The sequence below is a fragment of the Notechis scutatus genome, chromosome Z, assembly GCF_049901735.1.
Source record: "Notechis scutatus isolate UNSWTSFEM ecotype Mainland chromosome Z, rNotScu1.2, whole genome shotgun sequence".
NCBI classification, from domain to species: Eukaryota; Metazoa; Chordata; class Lepidosauria; order Squamata; family Elapidae; genus Notechis; species Notechis scutatus.
The window spans coordinates 96160792-96181961 of NC_142025.1; the positions used below are offsets into that span (position 1 = coordinate 96160792).

Below are 21170 nucleotides of genomic sequence, written 5' to 3' on the forward strand. Positions count from 1 at the left end.
GTAGCTTAAAGTCTTTCCCACTTCTACCTTATGATGCTATAAACATTCTCTGGCAATATTTTTATTCTTCCATGTGCCTATGATATGAGCAGCTTTAAGCTCGGTTAGATTTATTAGAGTTAAATTACTGTTTTCCCCTTGATAGCATCTGGCAATTTACGGATGTGTGCAATCTGCCAAACTTTGTAATGGTACAGTCAGTGTGAGGGATGAGCCCAGTACTTATCAGTTACTTCAAGCTTATAAGTTTCTGCCCTTGGTTCTGGTTCTCCTCTTCCAGCAACTCAGTGCAATCTGTTGATTCATTATATGGATAAATTGAGAGGGAAGTTAAAATCTTTCTCTGGATTTGAAAGAACTGGCTCACGGTTTGTTTATCTGTGTGCAGCTTTAATTTAACACTAAACCCATGTTCAAAGCAACCCATGTTCAAAGCAAATAACTGATCCATGGAGGTCTGTGCATTCCCACTTTATCAGGCATACCCCCATCCCACTCGCTATCTGATATGTGGGCTTGCAAAGGTCCTTGGCTTTGACAGATGCTAAAGCATGCAGGTCTGGCCATCTCTCAAAACTATTTGCCAATCACAACACTATGATTGGTGGATGATTTCCCCCAACTGGTGATTTCAGAAAAGTAACTCACACCTAAGCCAGAGGATTTAACCAATAGATCTGTTTAATACATTCTGGAAACCTAAAATAAGAATAAACCCCAGAACTGCAGTTACAATGGCAAGACAGACATTATTAGTAGGACAGTTGATTTTATGCTATTAATTTTTTTCTGATGGCTGAAGAGTAGGGAGAAAATTTTTTAGGGCGTAATGCAGACAAAGTCTGTGGCATTAAAAGAAGTAACATTAGCAAAAATGGCAAAAGACCTTCATACATCCCCTCCAATTCTGTTACGTTTTGTTTCTCTTTGCAGTATTTGGCGAGGCAAATTCAAAACATCAGCCAGGGATATTTCTGACAAGTGGACAGTGTTTTCTGAGAAGAGCATAATCCTTTAACACATAGCTTGAAGCACACATGGGGAAAAATTGTTTAATGATTATGAAAGTACACCTGTGGCTTATTTTTTAAAAGTTCAAAGTTCAAAAGCACTATAGAATACTATAATAATATAGTATTGGACAACAAAGATTATGCTTCCTGAACACTTTGAAATGTATCTCACAGATTTTTGGCTGCTAATCATGAAAATAACCTGTACTTTAACCTATAACATACTGTTTTATAGAAATCTTCTGTTTTTACACAATAGCAATGTACATCCTTAAGTACTTGTTGGTTATAGTGCACATGGGAAAGAACCATACAAAGACATGTAACTGCTGTTAAAACACATCCAATACATGAAGTACAACTGAAATGTTTGTGGAGATCTAAAGATAGTGGCTCTGCTGCTTAGAATGCAACCTGGATATACCAGGTATCGATGTTACATAAGCGAATAAGACAGCCTTGCAAAAAAGTTGTATTATAATAAAAAGAAATGGCCACTCTGAAAGAATTTGGTTCCAGGACAGAAAAACATGGAACATGAATCACTTTTTGACCCGGCAAAGATATTTTTGCCTCTGCTTCGTATTAAACTCAAACTGATGAAAACATTTTGTTTCCTATGTTTCCAAGAATAGCTGATGCCAAGATTACGAAAGACATTTTTGTTGATCCACAGATCGGATATCTCATTAATGACAAGCAGTTTGATTATCTATTAGGAGGACCAGAGAAAATTGCCTGAAAAGCATTCAAGGATGTTGAGAACTTTCTGGGCAACTACAGAGCACCAAATCACATTTAACTGGTTGACAAACTTCTTGCAGCATACAAGACCATGAAGTGCATCATTCACTGAAGATTCATTTTCTGGACTTCACACTGGACTTCTTTCCTAAAGTCTAGGTGCAGTCAGTGATGAACATCATAATGAAAGGTTTTACCAGGACACTACCACAATGGAAAAACTATATCAGAACAATCCATCAGTGCTGGCTGACTCTTATTGGACACAGCAGCAAGATTCATCAGACACTGAATGTAAATGCAAACCAGCAGCAAAACACTTTTAGCTCTGTTGAACTCATGCAGCATGTCAGAAATATTATGTGATTAAATACATTAGAGTCATTAAAAGTTAATTTCATATTTCTCAAAATTCCCATGAGATACAAACATTATGAAATTATATTTATATTCAATTTGAAGGGGTCTATCACAATCACTAAAAGGTCTTCAGGAAGCAAAACTGAAAAAAAATGCTGTCCAGTAATAATATAATATAATATAATATTATAATGTTAATTTAATGTATAAGGCTAATAATATCTCAAGCAACTCAGTAATGAATTAAAACATCCTCACAGTAAAGTAGATCCAAAATCAAGATTGGTGTGATTTTGTCCGCAATACATACAACACACTATAATATTTAGGACTTAAGCCTTAATAGAAATTTTAACTCAAGATCTTTTTTTGAGAAATCAACTCTCAGATTTGTCATCCGTCTCCTTTTCTTCTTCTATCCTGCCTATTATTTTCCACTCCATTCTGTCAATTCCAGCCCACAATCCCCAAACTGGTCTTCCGGTTGAACCATCAGGAAGGAAGAGGGGAAGCAAAGAGCAGAATGGTCGGATGTAGGTATATTTAGCACTAGGAATGGGCTTTATTTGGCCCCTGTATGTTCTGAGTGGGCCTTATCTAATAATGTACGGTTAAATGTGATCAAACTGGGGAAAAGCCTGCCTCTTCTTTCCTACCTAATGGGTCTCTTCCATGGCTTTCTCAACCTGAATGAAGCAACAATTTTAAAAAAAAAAATGCCAAGCATTTTGTCTTCATTTGTAATGTAGATCCATATGGAAAAATTTTTAAACCATTCACAATCTCCTTATTTCTTCATCTTCTATGGTTTGCATGTTCTGTATTGTTTTCCTTGAGGTAATCTCTTCCTCTGGCTCTGTATTGTTTTCCTTGAGGTAATCTCTTCCTCTGACTTAAGGCCTTTCTCTGCCTTCAAAGACTACATTGAATCAGAATCAGAATAGAGCTGGAAGGGACCTTGGAGGTCTTCTAGTCCAGCCCCCTGGTCAAGGAGGAGATCCTATACCATTTCAGATAAGGGACTGTCCAGTCTTTTCCTAAAAATCTCCAGTGATGAAGCTTCTGAAGGCAAGCTGTTCCACTGGTTAATTGTCCTCACTGTTAGCAAGTTTCTCCTTAATTCCAGATTGCTTCATTCTTGATTAGTTTCCATCCATTGTTTCTTATCCTGCCCTATAGTGCTTTGGAAAATAAATTGACCCCCTCCTCTTCATAGCAGCCTCTCAAATGCTGGAATATTGCTATGTCTTTCTTTTCTCTACACTAACCAAACCCAAATCCTGCAATAGTTCTTCATATGTTTTAGTTTCCGGGCCTTTAATCATCTTAGTTGCTCTTCTTTGTATTTTTTTTCTAAAGTCTCAACTTCTTTTTTGTAATGTGGTGACCAAAACTGGATGCAGTATTCCAAGTGTTGTTTTATGAAGGCTTTATAAAGCGGTAACTAATACTCCTAGTGATTTTGATTCTATGCCTCTGTTTATACAACCAAGGATTGTATTAGGTTTTTTGGCTGCTGCCACACTGCTGACTCATGTTTAAGTGATCATCCGCTAGGACTCCAAGCTCCCTCTCATAGTTACTGTTATTGAGCCAGGTTTCATCTAATCTGTATTTGTACCTCTGGTTTTTCTTGCCCAGGTGTATAACCTTGCTTTTCTCCACATTACATTTCATTTTGTTGGATAGGGCCCATTGTTCAAGTCTGTCAAGACCTTTTTCGGCTCCTGAGCTTGTCTTCTAGGATGTTGACAAGCTCAGGATCTAAAAAGATCTTGACAGACTTGAACATTGCTATAAATTGGAAGCCATAGAGGAAGATGGAATTCTGAATGAAGGCAAACATTTCTCCCTTTCTTCTGCATCTTTTTTATTGTTTTGCCCCTCCCTTTTTTATTTTTTTAAAAAAGAGGCATTTCCCTCCATTGCATTTCCTGATTTATTTGTTCTCCTCCCTATTCTTGCAGGATGGATCCCGCCAGCGCCGTATGCAGCCCCAGAAGAAGAAGAAGACAGTCTCCTTCAGCACCATGCCTAGCAATCGGAAGCTCAACAGCACAGCCGCCTGCATCTCTTTCATGCTGGAGGGCTGTGAGATGAAGAAAGTGCGCTCTAACTCTCGCATGTACAGCCGGTTCTTTGTGCTGGACCCAGACCTACGTTTCATGCACTGGGAACCTTCCAAAAAGGACTCTGAGAAAGCCAAAATTGAAATCAAGTCAGTCAGGGAAGTGCGAGTTGGGAAAAAGACTCCCGTGCTGCGTTCCAATGGCCTTTCAGACCAGTTTCCAGATGAATGTGCATTCTCCATAATCTATGGAGAGAACTATGAATCCCTTGACCTTGTGGCAAGCTCTGCTGATGTGGTGAACGCATGGGTGATGGGGCTGCGATATTTGGCCTCATACGGGAAGCACACTCCGGATGAGGCTCCTGAGACTGGTTACCCAAATCCCCGCACCTCCTGGATCTCTTCTGTCTTTGACATTGCAGATCTAGAAAAAGAGGGTCAAATCCCAGTTTCTCGTGCTGTGCAGCTCATTCGTGCTCTTAACCCTGGCATGAAGGCCTCAACAATTGAGTTGAAGTTCAAAGAGCTCCAGAAAGCAGCCAGTGAGCGACTTGGAGAGGAGGTGAACTGTCAAATCTTCATAAAGGCATACTGTGAGCTATGTACCAGGCCTGAAGTATTTTTCCTCTTGGTTCAATTTTCCAGCAATAAAGAATACATGGGTCTGAGGGATCTGATGAGTTTTTTAGAGGCAGAGCAGGGTATGGAGGAAGTAACCGAAGAGATGTGCATGGAGATCATTGCCAAATACGAGCCATCCAAGGAGGGTCGGGAAAAGGGCTACTTGGCCATTGATGGCTTCACTCGCTACCTCCTTTCAGCTGATTGTGACATATTTGACCCACAGCACCGGAAGGTGTGCCAGGACATGACTCAGCCACTTTCCCATTACTTCATTAGCTCTGCACACGGAGCATGCTTGGCTGAGGACAGTTGCTTCTGGGGAGGCTCCACCTCAGATATTGGGGGTTATGTGGCAGCCCTTAAGGCTGGTTGCCGTAGCTTGGAACTTGTGGTTTGTGATGGTTCATCTGGTGAGCCTGTGGTAGGTGCAGGGAGCCGTTTGGCCTTCTCCAGGGTAGTGGCTGCTGTTGCTGAACATGCCTTTGAGTCCTCCAAGTTTCCACTTATCCTGTGTCTCTCAGTGCGCTGCTGTGTTGCCCAGCAGAGACTTGTGGCTGAGTATCTAAGGAAGTCTTTTGGGGAGAAGCTGTACTTGACACCTCCAAACCCAAATGAAATCTATTTGCCATCTCCAGAAAAACTCAAGGGATACATCCTCATAAAAAGCCGGAAGCTTCTTCCAAACTGTCAGTCAAGTGAGGGAGATGTATCTGATGATGATGAGGCCTTGGAGCTAGGCCTCCCACTTTCTGAACGGGACAGAGACCATCCCCGCTCCCAACGCATCTTGTGCCGTGAACTTTCAGATCTCGTCAGCCTGTGCCAGACTGTGTCTTTCCAAACCTTTGAGACCTCTCGGCGGAGCCAGTGTTATTGGGAGGTGTGTTCTTTCAGCGAGGTGGAAGCGGGACGTTATGCCAATGAGGAGCCAGAGGACTTTGTGGCCTACAACAAGCGCTTCCTGTCACGTGTTTATCCGAGCCCCATGCGCATTGATGCTAGCAACATGAACCCTCAGGACTTCTGGAAATGTGGCTGCCAGATGGTGGCCATGAATTACCAGACACCTGGTCTCATGATAGATCTGAATGCCGGCTGGTTCCGCCAGAATGGGGGTTGTGGCTATGTCCTCCGCCCAGCAATTATGCGTGAGGAGATCTCTTATTTCAGTGCAAACACCAAGGACACATTACCTGGCATTTCGGCCCAACTATTGCATCTCAAAGTCATTAGTGGTCAGAATCTGCCTAAACCCAAAGGATCTGGAGCCAAGGGAGATGTCGTAGAGCCATACGTCTGCGTTGAAATGCATGGCATTCCTGCTGACTGTGCAGAAAAGCGCACCAAAACTGTCCTTCAGAGTGGAGATAACCCTGTTTTTGACGAGACCCTGGAGTTTCAGGTTAATCTCCCTGAACTAGCAATACTCCGGTTCATGGTGCTTGATGATGATTATATTGGAGATGAGTTCATTGCTCAATATACCATCCCCTTTGAGTGTCTCCAGGCTGGCTATCGTCATGTGCCTCTTCAATCTGTGGCTGGTGAACCACTCCCCAATGCTACTTTGTTCGTGCATGTGGCCATCACCAACCGGCGGGGAGGAGGCAAAGCACACCGACGGGGGCTCTCAGGGCGTAAGGGACGGCACATGCGGGAATACACATCCACTAAGGCCACAGGAATCAAGGCCATTGATGAAGTATTTCGCACAGCTACGCAGCCATTGCGGGAAGCAACAGACCTGCGGGAGAACATGCAGGTATCCAGATAGTGGGATACAATAACTTAGGCTCCTGAGTTTGGTTTGCAAAATTTTGGAAAAGAGCAAAATGGTGCCTCCTGGATTTTGAACTTTTCTGGAACACCATCTAGTAATTTATTTCCTGTACCATGTTTGTATTCTGAAACATTTCAAAATGGTAAAGATGAAACACATGAAAACGAAAAATAATTTTAAAAATGAATTTACTTTAAGAATATGTCTTAAAGGCAAGACTGCTCTTTTCTCTCGGTCTGCATAAAGATGATGGAGACTGACATTTTCTGAGGTTTTGGGGAAATCTTTTGAATATAGATCTGATTTTTTTTTTCTTTAATGTAAAAAAAGAAAAAATTAATAAAAAACTTGCACAAACATTATATTGCATATAAAAAGCTACTTAGCCCATTTTTAAGCACATTAAACCTTGATCATGTAGAATATTGATCAGTCTTTCCAGCACATAAACTGCATTCATATTTTTAAATGTCGCTTCTTTATAATATTATATTAATGAACTTATTGATATAAAACCAAAAGGTGAAACAGTATGACAAGCCCGTATCTTAAGAGTAAATATTCTTTCATCTGTTTTATTCTTCCAATATAGTAGAAATGATTGAACCAGCTTCTTAAACATTCTTTGGAGTATCTGACAAATATGAAAGAAAATCTTTTGTTGAATTATCTTGTCTTAAGATCATAAGGAACATATTTAATATTCTTTAAAACCTTTAGACACTGATTTGGGATATTCTGATTATTTATTCCAGAGTTCTTACAAATAACTAATACTGACCTCAATAATACTCTTCAACTGTTTATTTTAAAATGCTGCAAATTATTCAAACACATTTTCCTATTAATATTATTTTGGGAACTTTAGATATGGCTTAGACATAATTCATTTGGATTGAATTATGAAATCAAGAAATATTTTTAATTGAATAATCAGCCATTATGTCGCTGTAAACAATACAGATTTCTCTTGCAATGCATATTGTTTAAAAATTGATTGTCAGTAAGCTGAGCCAGAGTATTCATATCCCTAAATACTCATGACTTTGGGAAGCAACAATAAATGGTTTATTTACAATTTTAAAACTGGGGTGATTTCAGAGTCTAAATTTGTCATGCAAATAAGGACTGACATGCTTGAGTCACAATACCTTCCAAATGTGTCTTGCAGCCTGCAGCTCAGCCCTAAAATACTATATTGCTATTGCTAAATGTGGAAGGAGGCCCTTGCTATGATATCATAAGGGTCACACAATAACTTTTTAATCTTGGCCATCAATAGTTTTTTAACATCATCATTTATGTTCATTGGAGAAATTGAAATCAAAATAACATGCTCAGTTAAAAAGCTGAAGGTCAGAAAAGTTATGACCCGCCTCCCTATCATCACATGATAGCCATAAATTAAGTTTGTCCTTGTCATAGAAAAAATTCCGAATATTTTATCAATCTGCTTAAAATAACTTGCAGCTATTAGCAGATGAATACCTCTAAGTAAATACATAAATCTTGAGTAATAGTCACTTTTCTTTTTCCATAACTAGGCTTTAACTATTTGTTTATTTTTTTTAATCTGAGATTAAAATATTGGTGTATTTTTCCAGTAAATTAAGTAACTTGATAAATTACCAAACTGTTACATAATAACAATTGGATAAAAATATATATAATTATCAATGACATTAGTATTAAGTTCTTTGTGGTATAGAAATATGTTAAATAATAAAAATACAAACAAATGTGTACGTGTATAAACACAAACATACAGAAAAGTTCATATAAAAATGTATATATCAGATCTAAATTTTGCTATACTTGAAATCAGTGATCCTGCTCTGTAATTAAAAATGAATCTCAGTAGCTCTCCCTTTCTTTAATTCTATTTGAATACTTGGTAGTTTCCCTGTTGCCCCTGCTGATACCTTTCATTCTACAGGAAGTCCTCAATTAAAGGATGGCAATGGGTACCAGAATTTCCGTTGCTAAGCAACACAGCCACAAAATGCAGCGTTCATGTTATTGGCAATTCTGATATGATTGCCATTGTTAAGAGAATCACTGCAGGTCACTAAGTGAGGATGTCATTGTTGCCATTTGTTGCCAGTTACCCATTGCCAGTTTCCCCATTGCCATTGCTTGTCAGAAGCTAGCAAAATAGCTGACATCCGTGTGACCATGGACTACTGCAATGATCTCTGAGGAGATCAGATTGCAAGTACCACTCATTTAGCATTGTTGCGAGTTTCAACAGTCACTGAATGACTTATCTGAGGGCCACCTGTACTTTCATTTTATAGACTGGGAGAAATGAAGTAAAAAAAAAGCCAAACGATTTCAGTTCTGTTCATCTATCTGTGGTCTCAATTCATTGGACCCTGCTGTTTGTGTCACTTTAAAATAAAATATTAGATGTCTGCCTCCCACCCACCCCTCCTCACTGCTTTCGTGATAGGTGTGACTTTGCTGAAAAAAGAACTTCCATCTTCAAAATTGTTCAGAATGACTCTGATGTTTGGTATGCATCAGAAACTTTGCCCCCAAAAGAGGGGTAAGGTGAAGGCCTTCATATTTCTAAATCCTTGGGGATGGAGACACATTACAAGTTGGCGGTAGAAAAAAGTAAACGGAAATGAAAAGTGTAAAGGGATGTTCTTCTGAGTTGGTGTTTTTCCTCATCCTCTTTTCTTTTCCTAGAATGCCTTGGTCTCCTTCAAAGAACTGTGTGGTCTAACACCAGCCGCCAACATCAAACAATGCATCTTGAAGCTGGCCACGTGGCTTCAGCCCAGCGAGAAGGACAATCCCCCCGCGGTTACCCTCAACCTGGGTGAAGAGTATCCTTCAATGGAGACCCAGGGGCCTGTTCCTGAACTCTTGAGAAAAGTACTTGCCGCCTATGACACTGTGAGTGCAACTGGTGATTGTGAAGATGTTCCCCCTGGCCAATGCTTCTTTTTAGTGAATTGTGCTCTATTCGGATAACCTGGCCTGAGTTCTACTACACAGCTAATTCACTTTTGTAATAGAAGCAGGGGTGGGCTTCAAAAATTTTAGCAAAAGGTTCTCTGCCCAGTTGCTGGGTGGGCGTGGCCATGGTGGGTGTGGCCTAGTCAGCTGGGTGGGAGTGGCCATGGTGGGTATGGCTTAGTCAGCAGTGTTTTTGCCCTCCTGGTCTCCGGAGGCTCTCTGGAAGCTGGAAACAGGCCCATTTCTGGCCTTTCCAAACTTCTGGGAGGCCAGTTTTTCACCCTCCCCAGTCTCTGCGCGCGCCCTGCACTTACCTGCATCCAAAACGGGCTGCGTGGAGACTTCTGGGGGGCGACGGGACGGTAGGGGACAGTCAGGAGTGGGATTTGGGGGTTCTCCAAACTGCACAGAATCTTAGCTAGGGGCTCTCCAAACCCCTGCGAACCCCTAGCAGCCCACCCCTGAGCAGAAGTCATTTTGTAGTAGGCCCATGTGAGCATGGAACACTGGTCTTTGGAACATTAATCTAGCACAAGAATGGAAGGCGAGATTGCTCTTTTTGAGGAGTTCCAGATACTTGTCAACCATTCATTGGGACTTTAAAATGTCCACAACTCTCCAAATCAAGCCCAGAAAAAAGTCTCTTCCCGGATTAGAAAAAAACAGCAATTTTTTTGTCTCTTCCAATTCTTAAGTTCTGTTTGTTACCCAGAATGCCTTTGGAGAACCGAATTGGTAGTTGGACACAGCATTCTTTTTGCAGACCAGGAGGTAGATGAGAATTTTTTTCTTTCTTTTGGAAAATGTTTGAAAGCATCTAATGAATGACAATGGGAACAAGGCAGGCAAATATCTTAAGAGGACAACTAGCGTCGGAAGAGGGCCTAGTCTTTCTTTCTTATCCTGATCTCCCTCACATGAATGTTGTAAATATATAAAAAAGAGGGGATAGAAAGGGGAAATATGTACGATAGTTTGGAGAAATGGTGCTAAGTTATGAAGAGGACACTAAATTGTGTATGTAAAATAGGTATAGTTTAAAGTGTGTGTGAGAGAGATCACACACTCACATATACAAACTTCAAAAACTATGCTGTCACTCTCCCATGCGTATTTTTTATGACAAGGCAACATATATAATGCTCTCACCTTCTGTTTTTCCCACATAATTCTGATCTAATTTATATGATTGGGCTGAGAGAAGGTGACTGACCCAAAGCCACCTATCCAGCTTTCATATGTAAGGGACGCCAGAACTCACCATCTTCTAGTTTCTAGTCCAGAAACAACCTTTAAAGCCATGGTTCCTATTCTTGGATCCTCAGGCATTAGATACGTTCACAAAGCATGTTAACTCATAGTAATATTTGTTTGAACTCAGAAATTGTGAACTACCATTTATGCCTTACTGTTTTAAGAGAACCCAAGTCAATGTGGCATGTTTAACAAAATCTGATATAGTGTGCTATGTGAATCCAGCCATTCTTGGACTACATTTTTCATCATTCTCAGCAGTCTGGGCTGCAAATGTTGGCACATTTGGAAATCTGTAGAGTTTTATCTGGTTTTTGAAGTATTTAAAAGAAAAATATGGAGGGGTATGCTTGTATTTCCATTGACATTTGGCATGTAGTGGCAAGCTCAAGTTTTGGCTTACTAATACAGTCCATAAAAAGGGGGTTGATAGAACATTTCTTCAAACTACCAAAAATACAAAAAACAAAACAATAACAATAACAACAGCCCTCAATCCCAATACATAGGCAATTAACAAAGAGGCTAACTTGTGTGAACAGAGATTGTGCAAGTTGGACTGTGCTTATGGAGGAGCCATTTAACTTCCAGTGAATAGTACAGTTGAAGTCCACATTTATCTTCTCTTGGAGAATCAGGGCTCCAAGTAACAGAAGTGTTTCTCAATCTTGGCAAGATATGTGGGCTTTAACTCCCAGCTTTCTCCAATTTCAGGAATTCTAGGAATTGATGTCCATACATCTTCAGATTGCCAAGGTTGAGAAACGCTGGTTCAGAGGCATAGTGAAGTAGTAAAAAAATATATGTTGTGTATCCTATTATAAATCCTAAAATGCAAGGGGAAGGCAGATCCAAGGACCTCTGAGAGGTTGGGACACTGGCTGTTCTAAACCCATCCAACTATCACACATTCTTTCCAGTGGTAGGATTCAATTTTTTTTACTACCAGTTCTGTGGGCGTGGCTTGGTGGGCATGGCTTGGTGGGTGTGACTTGGTGGGCGTGGCATGGCTTGGTGGGTGTGACTCGGTGGGCGTGGCAAGGGAAGGATACTATAAAATCCCCATTCCTTCCCCACTCCTGGGGAAGGATACTGCAAAATCCCATTCCTTCCCCACCCCACTAACCTGCTTTCCAGCTCCGTTCTCCTGTGCAGGGCAAAAAAAAACAACAACCAAGATGATCAACTGGGACTTGTGAGGCAGAGAATAGAGGGGGGTGGGGCCAGTTAGAGGTGGTATTTGCCAGTTCTCCAAACTACTCAAAATTTCCGCTACCGGTTCTCCAGAACTGGTCAGAACCTGTTGAATTGCACTTCTAATTCTCTCTTTTCCCCACATTTAAATCTTCAGATGATCCAAACCAGTCGGACATTAATTGAATCAGCTGATTCTGTTCATGCCAAAATTATTCAGGTGCAACAAGCAGGTAAGTGGTGGCATAATATTTAAGTGAATAGACCTCTTTGGTTCCATGTTTTCTGATTTTAAGAATCTCTGGTTTATCACATCCGTTCCCACACTTCTGTAGAGTGTGGTCTTACCTTCTGAGAATATAAGTATAGAATTGCACCACCTTTGTCTGATTCCTCCGCCACTGTGGCTCAACTATCTATTGGAATATGGTCAGTTTCATACGTTGATCTATTGTGGTTTATTTCTTTGTTTCATCATTTCAAATGGAACATGTGAACTGGTTATCTTTGAATGAAAGGTGTTGGAAAATTCCATCTGGTATCATTGCTTCTTTATAATCAGTATTTTTAATTGAATTGAATTGAATTTGGCTGTCTGTTGTTTAAACTGTTACACTTTTCTCTGTTCTCTACTTTCAGTATACTTTTAAAAGCAATACTTTATGTGCATTATTTTTTTCTGTGTGAATTTTTTGTTGATAGCATAAATGTCTATAGCTAGGTCCTAAAATATCAAAAGTGGGGGGATGACCATCATGGCACTCACCGCAACACAATGCTATCCCATGCACCCTTGCAGAATCCTCTCCTTAAATTAAATTTTAACCATTGTCTCTGTGTCTTTTAAATAGGTCTATACCTTTAATTCTTGTATGCTTTTCCTGTACCTTTATATCTTGTTTCTGTCCTTTGTAGCTTCTTTTCCTTTCCCTCTTCCCTCTCTTCTTTTCCCTCCCCTTTTTATTCCCTTTTCTATCTGATTCTCCCTTCTGTGATCCTCCCTTCTGCTTCTTCCTGATATTATGATTGCTTTTCAAATTACTCTTTTTTTGGTTGTTGCTTCAATGCTTAAGTTTTTAACTCCCTTTCCCCCCTTTCCCTTTTTTACCCCGCTTAAAGTTGCTTGGTCACTAAAGATGGCTTCTTCTTTATCCCGCCCTTCTTGTTCTGCCAGCGTTTCTTCTTGTTTTTCATAGTTCAAGATGTCCATTTCTAAAAATTGAAATATGAAGCCAAAAGATCCTCTTCCGTCTTGTGCTTCTTCTTTTTGTTTTTTAAGTCTCATTTTTAACTCTTCAAGGAGTGATGCCATTTTAAAAAATTTTAAACAATCCCCAATTGATTTTATTTTGTTTCATTAGGATCCACCATCCAAACTTCCAGGAATCATCCAATAATCCAAAACTGTTTCTTGCTTCTTTTCTCACTTTCTCTTTCCAGGGGCTTTGTTCTCTTGTAACAAAGTTTCAGCTACAATGTATCTTTTGCAAGCCTTGTTAAAATTCCACTATCGATATTTTAAGTTCCAGGTGGTCTCCATTTTCCAGATTTCACTCTCTTGTTTCCTTTTTCCCTCCGCTGCTTTCTTTCTTTTTTTAAATAAAAAATTTAAATTATCCAAGAATCTTTATCCCTTTGACACTTTATTTTCAGCTAGAAATAGCCTATTAATGTCAAAGTGGATTAGTATCAATTTCTTATTTGAATCTCTTCTTCTTAACGTTCCAAGTTATTTAAAACTATCAATATGAGAGGAAAAAAAGCCAATTCTGTTTCCTTTCCCTTTCCCTTTCGCGACTTAAGATCTTTTTTAGGAATAGTATTAGTCTTTAAAATTCAGGTTCCAGGTACCTTAAATAGATGTTCTCCATTCAACCCGATCAGTCAAACTTTCTCCTTTAAACTTCCTCCTGCACAATCTTGTCCGGTCGGGTTCTTCTTTGAGGTGGCCATTTCTGACCACCGCTGCAACCGCCTTTGGGAAAGGGAGTAATGGCCAGCCGAGGAGGAGAGATGCAGCTCTCCTCAATCCCGCTGATGGCTCCCCCTTCTTCACCACCTCTACAGGGTGACTTCAGCCCCGAATCTGGGCGGCTCGGGGTGCTCCAGCGGCGAGCACGGATCAAAACCACGCACATCACGGATTTCGGTCCATCGCCGAAGAAGCCCGAACCGGAAGGCAATTTTCCTTTGTTTTGAATAACTAGTCCAAGCTTCCTTAATCAATTTGTATGTAGGGGACAAAGCAGGGCAGGATAAGGAGAGCTTATCAATAAAACAATCAGTAAAATTTAAAGTAGCATGAGTGAAAGTATGAGTGAAAGTAGCATGACCCACAATGTTTAATGAAAAGAAATAATTTTCCATATACATTGGTCAAAAAGCTTGATTTAAAAAAAAATAATACAATAAGTCTATAGTGAAGGAAGCAATACATAGCTGGGCAATGTTGACTTTTATTTTGTTGTGGTTGTTTCTTCTTCATCCCTTATGCTACTCTTGTCCCCTCCCCCCGGATTTCTCCAGGGATGGGCTTTCATAAAGAATTGCACCGTTTGGAGGCAAAGGAAGGTCTGAAAGGACGAAAGTTACAAAAAGCTCTGGAAAGTTTTGCCTGGAATATCACCGTTCTCAAGGTAATGTGAAGCTGTAGTTTATGGTAATTCCACCATTGAGAAATAAAGTGAAGGAAAAAATATTTCCAGGTGTGCACAAAATGTCTGAAGTACACTCTGCAGCAGCATGTTGGCAAAATAGGAAGCATTCCCAATTAAAAAGAAGTTGGAACATAATCCACCAGGGTAAAAAATTGGGTAATGAGAAATTTCATGAGAAATCTCCAAATTTTATTGTGTGCCTCACAGCTGTTAGAAAAGCCATGGAAATTTTATGAATCAATGACAACATGGCAAATAGTTGTGTACCAATTATGGGCATGGACCTGCACTACTCTCGAGTTAGGTGAACCATTGGACTGGGATGACTTAGCTCTAGGAGCCTTTTTCAAGTTAGAAACCATATATCCATGAATACTCTGATAAGTCTCAGTATGGTTAGCAAGCTGCATAACCAAGCATGCTTTCCAGAACATGCCTACCAAAATCTAGAAAAGATTTAAGAAAACATTCCTAGATGTTCCTCCCAAACCTTCCTCAGGATATCCCTCCTATCTATAATCTGCAGGAAATCATTGGGTAAGGTCATTTAACACCATAGGATGCAAATACAGTTTTACATCTCTTCCCCGGGCCAGACAACTGATACTATTCTTACTCAGTGTCTAGAGCAGGAGTGTCAAACTCGATTTCATCAGGGTTGTATTTGAGCCTCAAGGGGGCCAGGTATGTGTGTGGACAGGGTGGGTGTGGACAGCTTGACAACACTCATATCGGGGGCACCTGTTGTGGCCCAAGCACTCTGCCAACGAAAATGGGCTCCAGGGCTCCGTTTTCTGCTGTGATGGCCTCCTGCAACCTTCTGCCAGTGAAAATGGAGCTCAGGAGGGATGCACGCAGCCCCCATGAGCTCCATTTTGGCTCCGATGGTCTCCTGCAACCCTTTGCCAGCGAAAGCGGAGCTTGGGGGGGGCTGTGTGTGGCCCTCCCAAGCTCTGTTTTCATTGGCAGAGGCACTGTGGGCCAGTTCTTTGTTGTTTCTAGGGTGGCCCCAGGGGCCAGATCTAAGCACCCCGCAGGCTGGATCCAGCCCCGGGCCTTGGTTTTGACAACTCTGGCCTAGAGGGTATGAGATTCTGAATTGGGAAGATTCAGGTAGGACTCAAGATGAAGCGTCTCTGAGTTTTGGGGTCCCCTGAACCTGGAGAGTTGCTGATTTTAACACTTGACGAAGTAGCACTCCCTTGGGTAGAGTTGGTGCACAATGTGGGAGTTCTCCTGGACTCCCAGTTTTAGCTTTTATACAACTTCATCTTGTGTGCCAGTTGCACCTATTCCCAGACTGGAAAACTCTGTACATGGTCACCCATGCCTTATAGTCCCTTTCCATTTAGACTATTGCAACATGCCATACATGAGGCTGCTCTTGAATGTCATCCAGAAACTTTAATTGATCCAGAATGCAGTAGCATTGGTTGTTAGCCACTTAGGATTGTTTATGTACTGTAATATGACCACTGTATAATTTTTAAAAATGAATAGTATAAGTTTAATGAGTTTAAATAAGAGTGGTGACATGAGAAGAGGCAACTGCATTGTTAACTATAGATGCAGCATGGACTGGGTTAAAAAGAAAGGCAAACTGACTTCCACACAGGAACGCTCTACTGCTCACCTAAGGAGAAGTTGTTTTTGGTAGTGGTGGTGAGATTCATAGGATTAGGAGTGGGGATTTTTTTTTCTAGACTTACACAGGCCTGGAAAAGACTAATCTCTCCTTTGTCATGTCTTGATTCTAATTGGGCCTCCTGTGGTTGTCCTTTAGAAAAATGACAACAAACATTTTAAATGCATTCAAACATTGCAATCTCTCTCTCCTGCAAGCTGCTTTTCCTAGAATCTAAAGCTGGCACATACTGCCATCTAGTGGTCACTGGATATTTATGTACTCATTAGAGGAAGAAAGAATGGAATGGAATGGAATGGAATAGAGCTGGAAGGGACCTTGGAGGTCTTCTAGTCCAGCCCCCTGCTCAAGCAGGAGAACCTGTACTATTTCAGATAAGTGACTGTCGATTTCTGAAGGCAAACTGATTAATTGTCCTCACTGTTATGAAATTTCTCCTTAATTCCGTCGCTCTTTGATTACTTTACAACCACTGTTTCTTGTATTGCCCTCTGGTGAATAATTTGACAAACCCCCCCTTCTTTGTGACCCCTCAAATAATGGAATACTGTTATCATGTCACCCCTAATTCTTCTTTTCTTTAGACTAGCCAAACCCAGATCCTGCAGCCATTTCTCACATGTTTTAGTCTCTAAAGCTGTTTATCATCTTAGTTGGTCTTCTCTGAGCTTTTTCCGTAGTCTCAAAATCTTTTTTGTAGTATGGTGACCAAAACTGTTTGCAGTATTCCAGGTATGGTCTTATTAGGGTTTTATAAAATGGTACTGATACTTCACGTGATTTTGATTCTATGCCTCTGTTTATACAACCCAGGATTACATTAGCATTTTTGGCGGCGGCTGCACACTGCTGGCTCATATTCAAGTGATCGTCCACTAGGACTCCAAGTTCCCACTCACAGTGACTGTTTTTGAGTCAGTTCTTGCCTGTAGTTATACCTTTGGTTTTTCCTGCAAAAAGTAAACCTTTGCTTTTCTCTACTTTAAAATTCGTTTTGTTGAATAGAGCCCATTATTCAAGTTTATCAATATTTTTTTTTTGGATCCTGAGCTTGTCTTCTGGGATGTTCCTGCCAGTATAATGTCATCTGCAAATTTGATGAGTTCCCTTTCTATTCCCTTATTTAAGTCATTTATGAACATATTGAAGAGTACTGGACCTAAGACGGAGCCTTGTCGTACCCCACTGCTTACTTTTCTCCATGTGGATGTAGGGACTTAAGGAATTAAGGACTACTCATTGAGTATGGATTTTGTTCTCTGGGCCACATTTTTGATGTAAGAAGTAGATGTTTAAAATAGGTTTCCTACTGGAATCTTTTATTTTCTTCTCCAACAATCATATTTCAATTTAAAATTGCTTTTTAAACCCAAAGTGAAGAGCAGACAATGTATGTTTCTTTAGAAGTGTATGAAGAAAATCTAAATCAAATATTACAAAATTTGTACAAACATTATAGTGGGAGGGAGTTGTTCATTTTTGTATAGAATTAAGATTCCGTGCAATTCCAAACAATGTAAAGAGTTTGTCTTCATTACATGTTTTGATTATTTTCTCATTTTAATTTACAAAAATCAAGTAGAGAATCCTTAATTTATGTTTGACAATACTTATTGTTGCCAGCTGTTTTTTTCATTTCTAGTGCTATCTAAAACATGGGCCAAGATTTAAAGTAATAAAGATAATTCTGTTTTAACTATGTTTATGCTAAAATTAAATGTAACACACTAATTAAATAAAAATGAAGAATTTAGAATAATTTTATAGTGCTAACTGAATAACATGCACTAGGACAAAATTTACCTATGGCAAATGTTAAAATTTGAGTCAAAAAGGAAGGAACAAATGAAAATTGAGATAAATCAATAGTTTTCTTCAGCAGGCATTGTACTCCTCATATTTTTTATTACTGCACTGCATGGAATTCTCTTTTTATCAGAGAGAGGGTTATTGATTGGGGGGATTTTTTGTGTTTTTTCAAATTCTAACAGCATTCACCGTATGTAATAGATACTTTTATTTCAGTGTAAAGATATTGTATTGAAAGCAAGTGAGAAACAGGCTTGCTTTACTGAATCTAAGTCTACCACTTTATCTTCAGGGCTGAAAGTTGAAAAACATGTTCAACAGCTTTAGAAATATAATATGTATGTTACCTAGAATTGTTTTCATGATGGAGGTAGCATATAAATATTATTCAAAGTTAAACAAGTTATTATGATAGAGAAGGGCATGCATGTGATATGGTGGTGGAAGTGATTAATATATTGCAATTAAAAGTTTTCCCGTTATATAGATATATGCAGTAATGCAATATTTAATCTTTTCGGTGTCATTTTTCATGGCCTTGAATACTTCTGTTTGCCAGTATTTTTTGATGTCCCTTACATAATTTCTGTCCCCAATGCACAGAACAGATTTTCAATTTAAATTCTATCCAGGTTTTTAAATATGCAAGTCTGAAGATTAAAAAATACATTTATAGGTTAATTCTTTTAAGCAGTTCTATTAAGCAAATCATTTAAAGCAGGCAACAGAGGCAAAGTGAAAAGCTAAAGCAGTATTTAATTTGCTGGTATGTTTGTAATGAAATGCAAGCTGCAAACTTGAAATGCTAATATTGTACAGATAATCTTTTGTCTATCATGTACGTAGAAGAACATTCTTCATATGGCCAGAAGTATTCTCTTCATTATAAATGCACACATTTTAGGGCCGTACCTGAGAATTATCCTTTGCAGTATTTCCTCTTTCTTCTTTGAACAAATATACAAGTGTTATCCGCTATGTGCATATTTATTTATTCATTTATTTAATTTATATCTCACTTTTATTATTTTTATAAACAACTCAAAGCAATGAACATATTTAATTCTCCTTCCTCCTCCAAATTTCCTCTCAACAACAACCCTATGAGGCGAGTTGGATTGAGAGACAGGTCCAAGGTCCACCCAGTTGCCTAAAGCGGACTAGGACCCCTCTCCTGGTTTCTATCAAGTGACCTTAGCCACTTGACCAAACTAGCTCTCCATGAAAGTGTTTGTTGAAGTATCCAGATTGAGAGGAAGGATTTGAACATTGTTTGGGTAGCATTTGCATTAAACAAAATTATATTTGAGCAATATTCCATTCCCAATCATAAATATTTCTCATTCATTTCTTGCTGAGGATGTCCTTGCTGATTTCTCAGGTTATCAGATTAGAAATGTAATTAAAAATTCAGTGTTCTGCATTTTTTTAGCTTCACATTTTCTTTCCTAAGCTTTCTAACCATCGTTCTTTTCTCATACCTTTCCTCACCCATAGGGCCAAGGTGATCTGCTCAAGCACTCCAAGGCTGAAGCACTAGATACGCTATGGCAAATCCACAATGCAGCCCAGTCGTGTGGCATTGGACGGAATGGAGCTGCCTCTCCTGACCTCTTCCGCAACCGAGCTGTTCTTGACCCCATTCCAGAAGCTGAAGGAGCCTGCGAGCCAGGATCTTGCTGACTGGAAATGGCTTGGACTATGGAAACCAGTGGGATTTGTGGACATAGATTGCCATATATACACTTAGACAATGCGGCAGATGCTTACATGGAGTAAGGGTTGTCTTCGACCCTGGGAAGGCAAATGAGAAAATGTCAAACAATTTGCAAATATTAGTGTCTATAACGACAGGGAGGACCTCCCTTATTGCAAGATTTTAAAAAAAAAAAAAAACCCAAAGAGAAAATTTTAGGTGACAGAAAATGTGGCTTTTACCTGGGAAATAGCGTATGTGAAACCTACAGATTTTTGACTCAAGCCACACTGAAATTAACAGAAAACTTTGTGTGCATTTTAGCAGGGTTTCTGGAGCCAAAAAAATTTCCCAATGGCCTGGGACAGCAGCAAGTACTCCTGATGCAGATTCTTTGAAGGAAGCTTGGGGTGTAGCAAGTAGCACGCCCTTGAGTTCCTTGCTTGAGTCTCCTAGCAAGAATAGTGATAGGCGTTGATGGTACTGCCCAAGTTGAGTTCCTGTCTAATATTGCTCAAGGATTCTTGGCTGAAGATCTATTGGAAAGGTGAGCCTTGCTGATTATGAGTTGTTGCAAATCCTCTAACGCAGGGGTCCCCAACCACCGGGCCGCGGACCAGTATCGGTCCGTGGAGCACTCTGTACCGGGCCGCAAAGAAAATAAAATTTTAAAAAATGGCGGCTTTCTTCGCCTTCGGTGAATGCTGCTGGGATCAGGGATCAAGGACACAAATGAAAGAAGGGGAGGGAGGAAGCAACCAAAGCCTGTCCTGCTCTCCGGCTCAGCGGCTTCGGTTTCCTCCCGCCTCATTCCTCTCTCAGTCACTCTCTCGCTCCTCCACCAGCCCAGGAAGAAACTGCTTCAATAGAGCCGGCAGGGTGGCTTTTCCTGTCGGCGCAGCTCCCCGAAGCGCCCGTTCACCCCCACCCCGCCGCCAATCAATCCAGGTTCAATCCAGTGCTCCGTTCTGCCTGCCTGCCTGCCTTCGTTTGTTTTGGAGCAGCTTCGGCTGAGAATAATAACTATTCACCTCTTTTTATCAGCCAAGCTGCTCCGAAACAACCAGAAACGCAGGCAGGCAGGCAGAACGGAGCACTGGATTGAACTGCTGGCGGGCGGGGTGGGGTGGGGGTGAACGGGCGCTTGGAGGAGCTGCGGCGACAGGAAAAGCCACACACACCCGGCTTCTTTGAAGCAGTTTCTTCCTGGGCTGGATGTTAGAGGTCCATCGTAGCTCTGAATGATCCCTAAACAAGGACTACAGGAGCTTCCTAGGGAAAACACACTGACTAAATGCTCCTCATTCAATTCCTGTTTTCACCAAACAGAGATAAGAGAAACATCTGCATGAAATT

General features: G+C 40.3%; 1 protein-coding gene across 2 annotated transcripts in view; it reads left to right on the forward strand.

Moving 5' to 3' along the window:
* Positions 1 to 19925, forward strand: part of LOC113413516 (inactive phospholipase C-like protein 2) — a 52842-nt gene extending 32917 nt beyond the window's left edge. For both annotated transcript variants that reach the window (XM_026669839.2, XM_087946348.1), the window contains exons 2-6: positions 4085 to 6574; positions 9287 to 9496; positions 12165 to 12240; positions 14534 to 14643; positions 19616 to 19925. In XM_026669839.2, coding sequence (XP_026525624.1) covers positions 4085 to 6574; positions 9287 to 9496; positions 12165 to 12240; positions 14534 to 14643; positions 19616 to 19801 — 3072 coding nt within the window. In that variant the 3' untranslated portion in view covers positions 19802 to 19925. The remainder of the gene's footprint in view (positions 1 to 4084; positions 6575 to 9286; positions 9497 to 12164; positions 12241 to 14533; positions 14644 to 19615) is intronic.
* The last annotated feature ends 1245 nt before the right edge of the window (positions 19926 to 21170 follow it).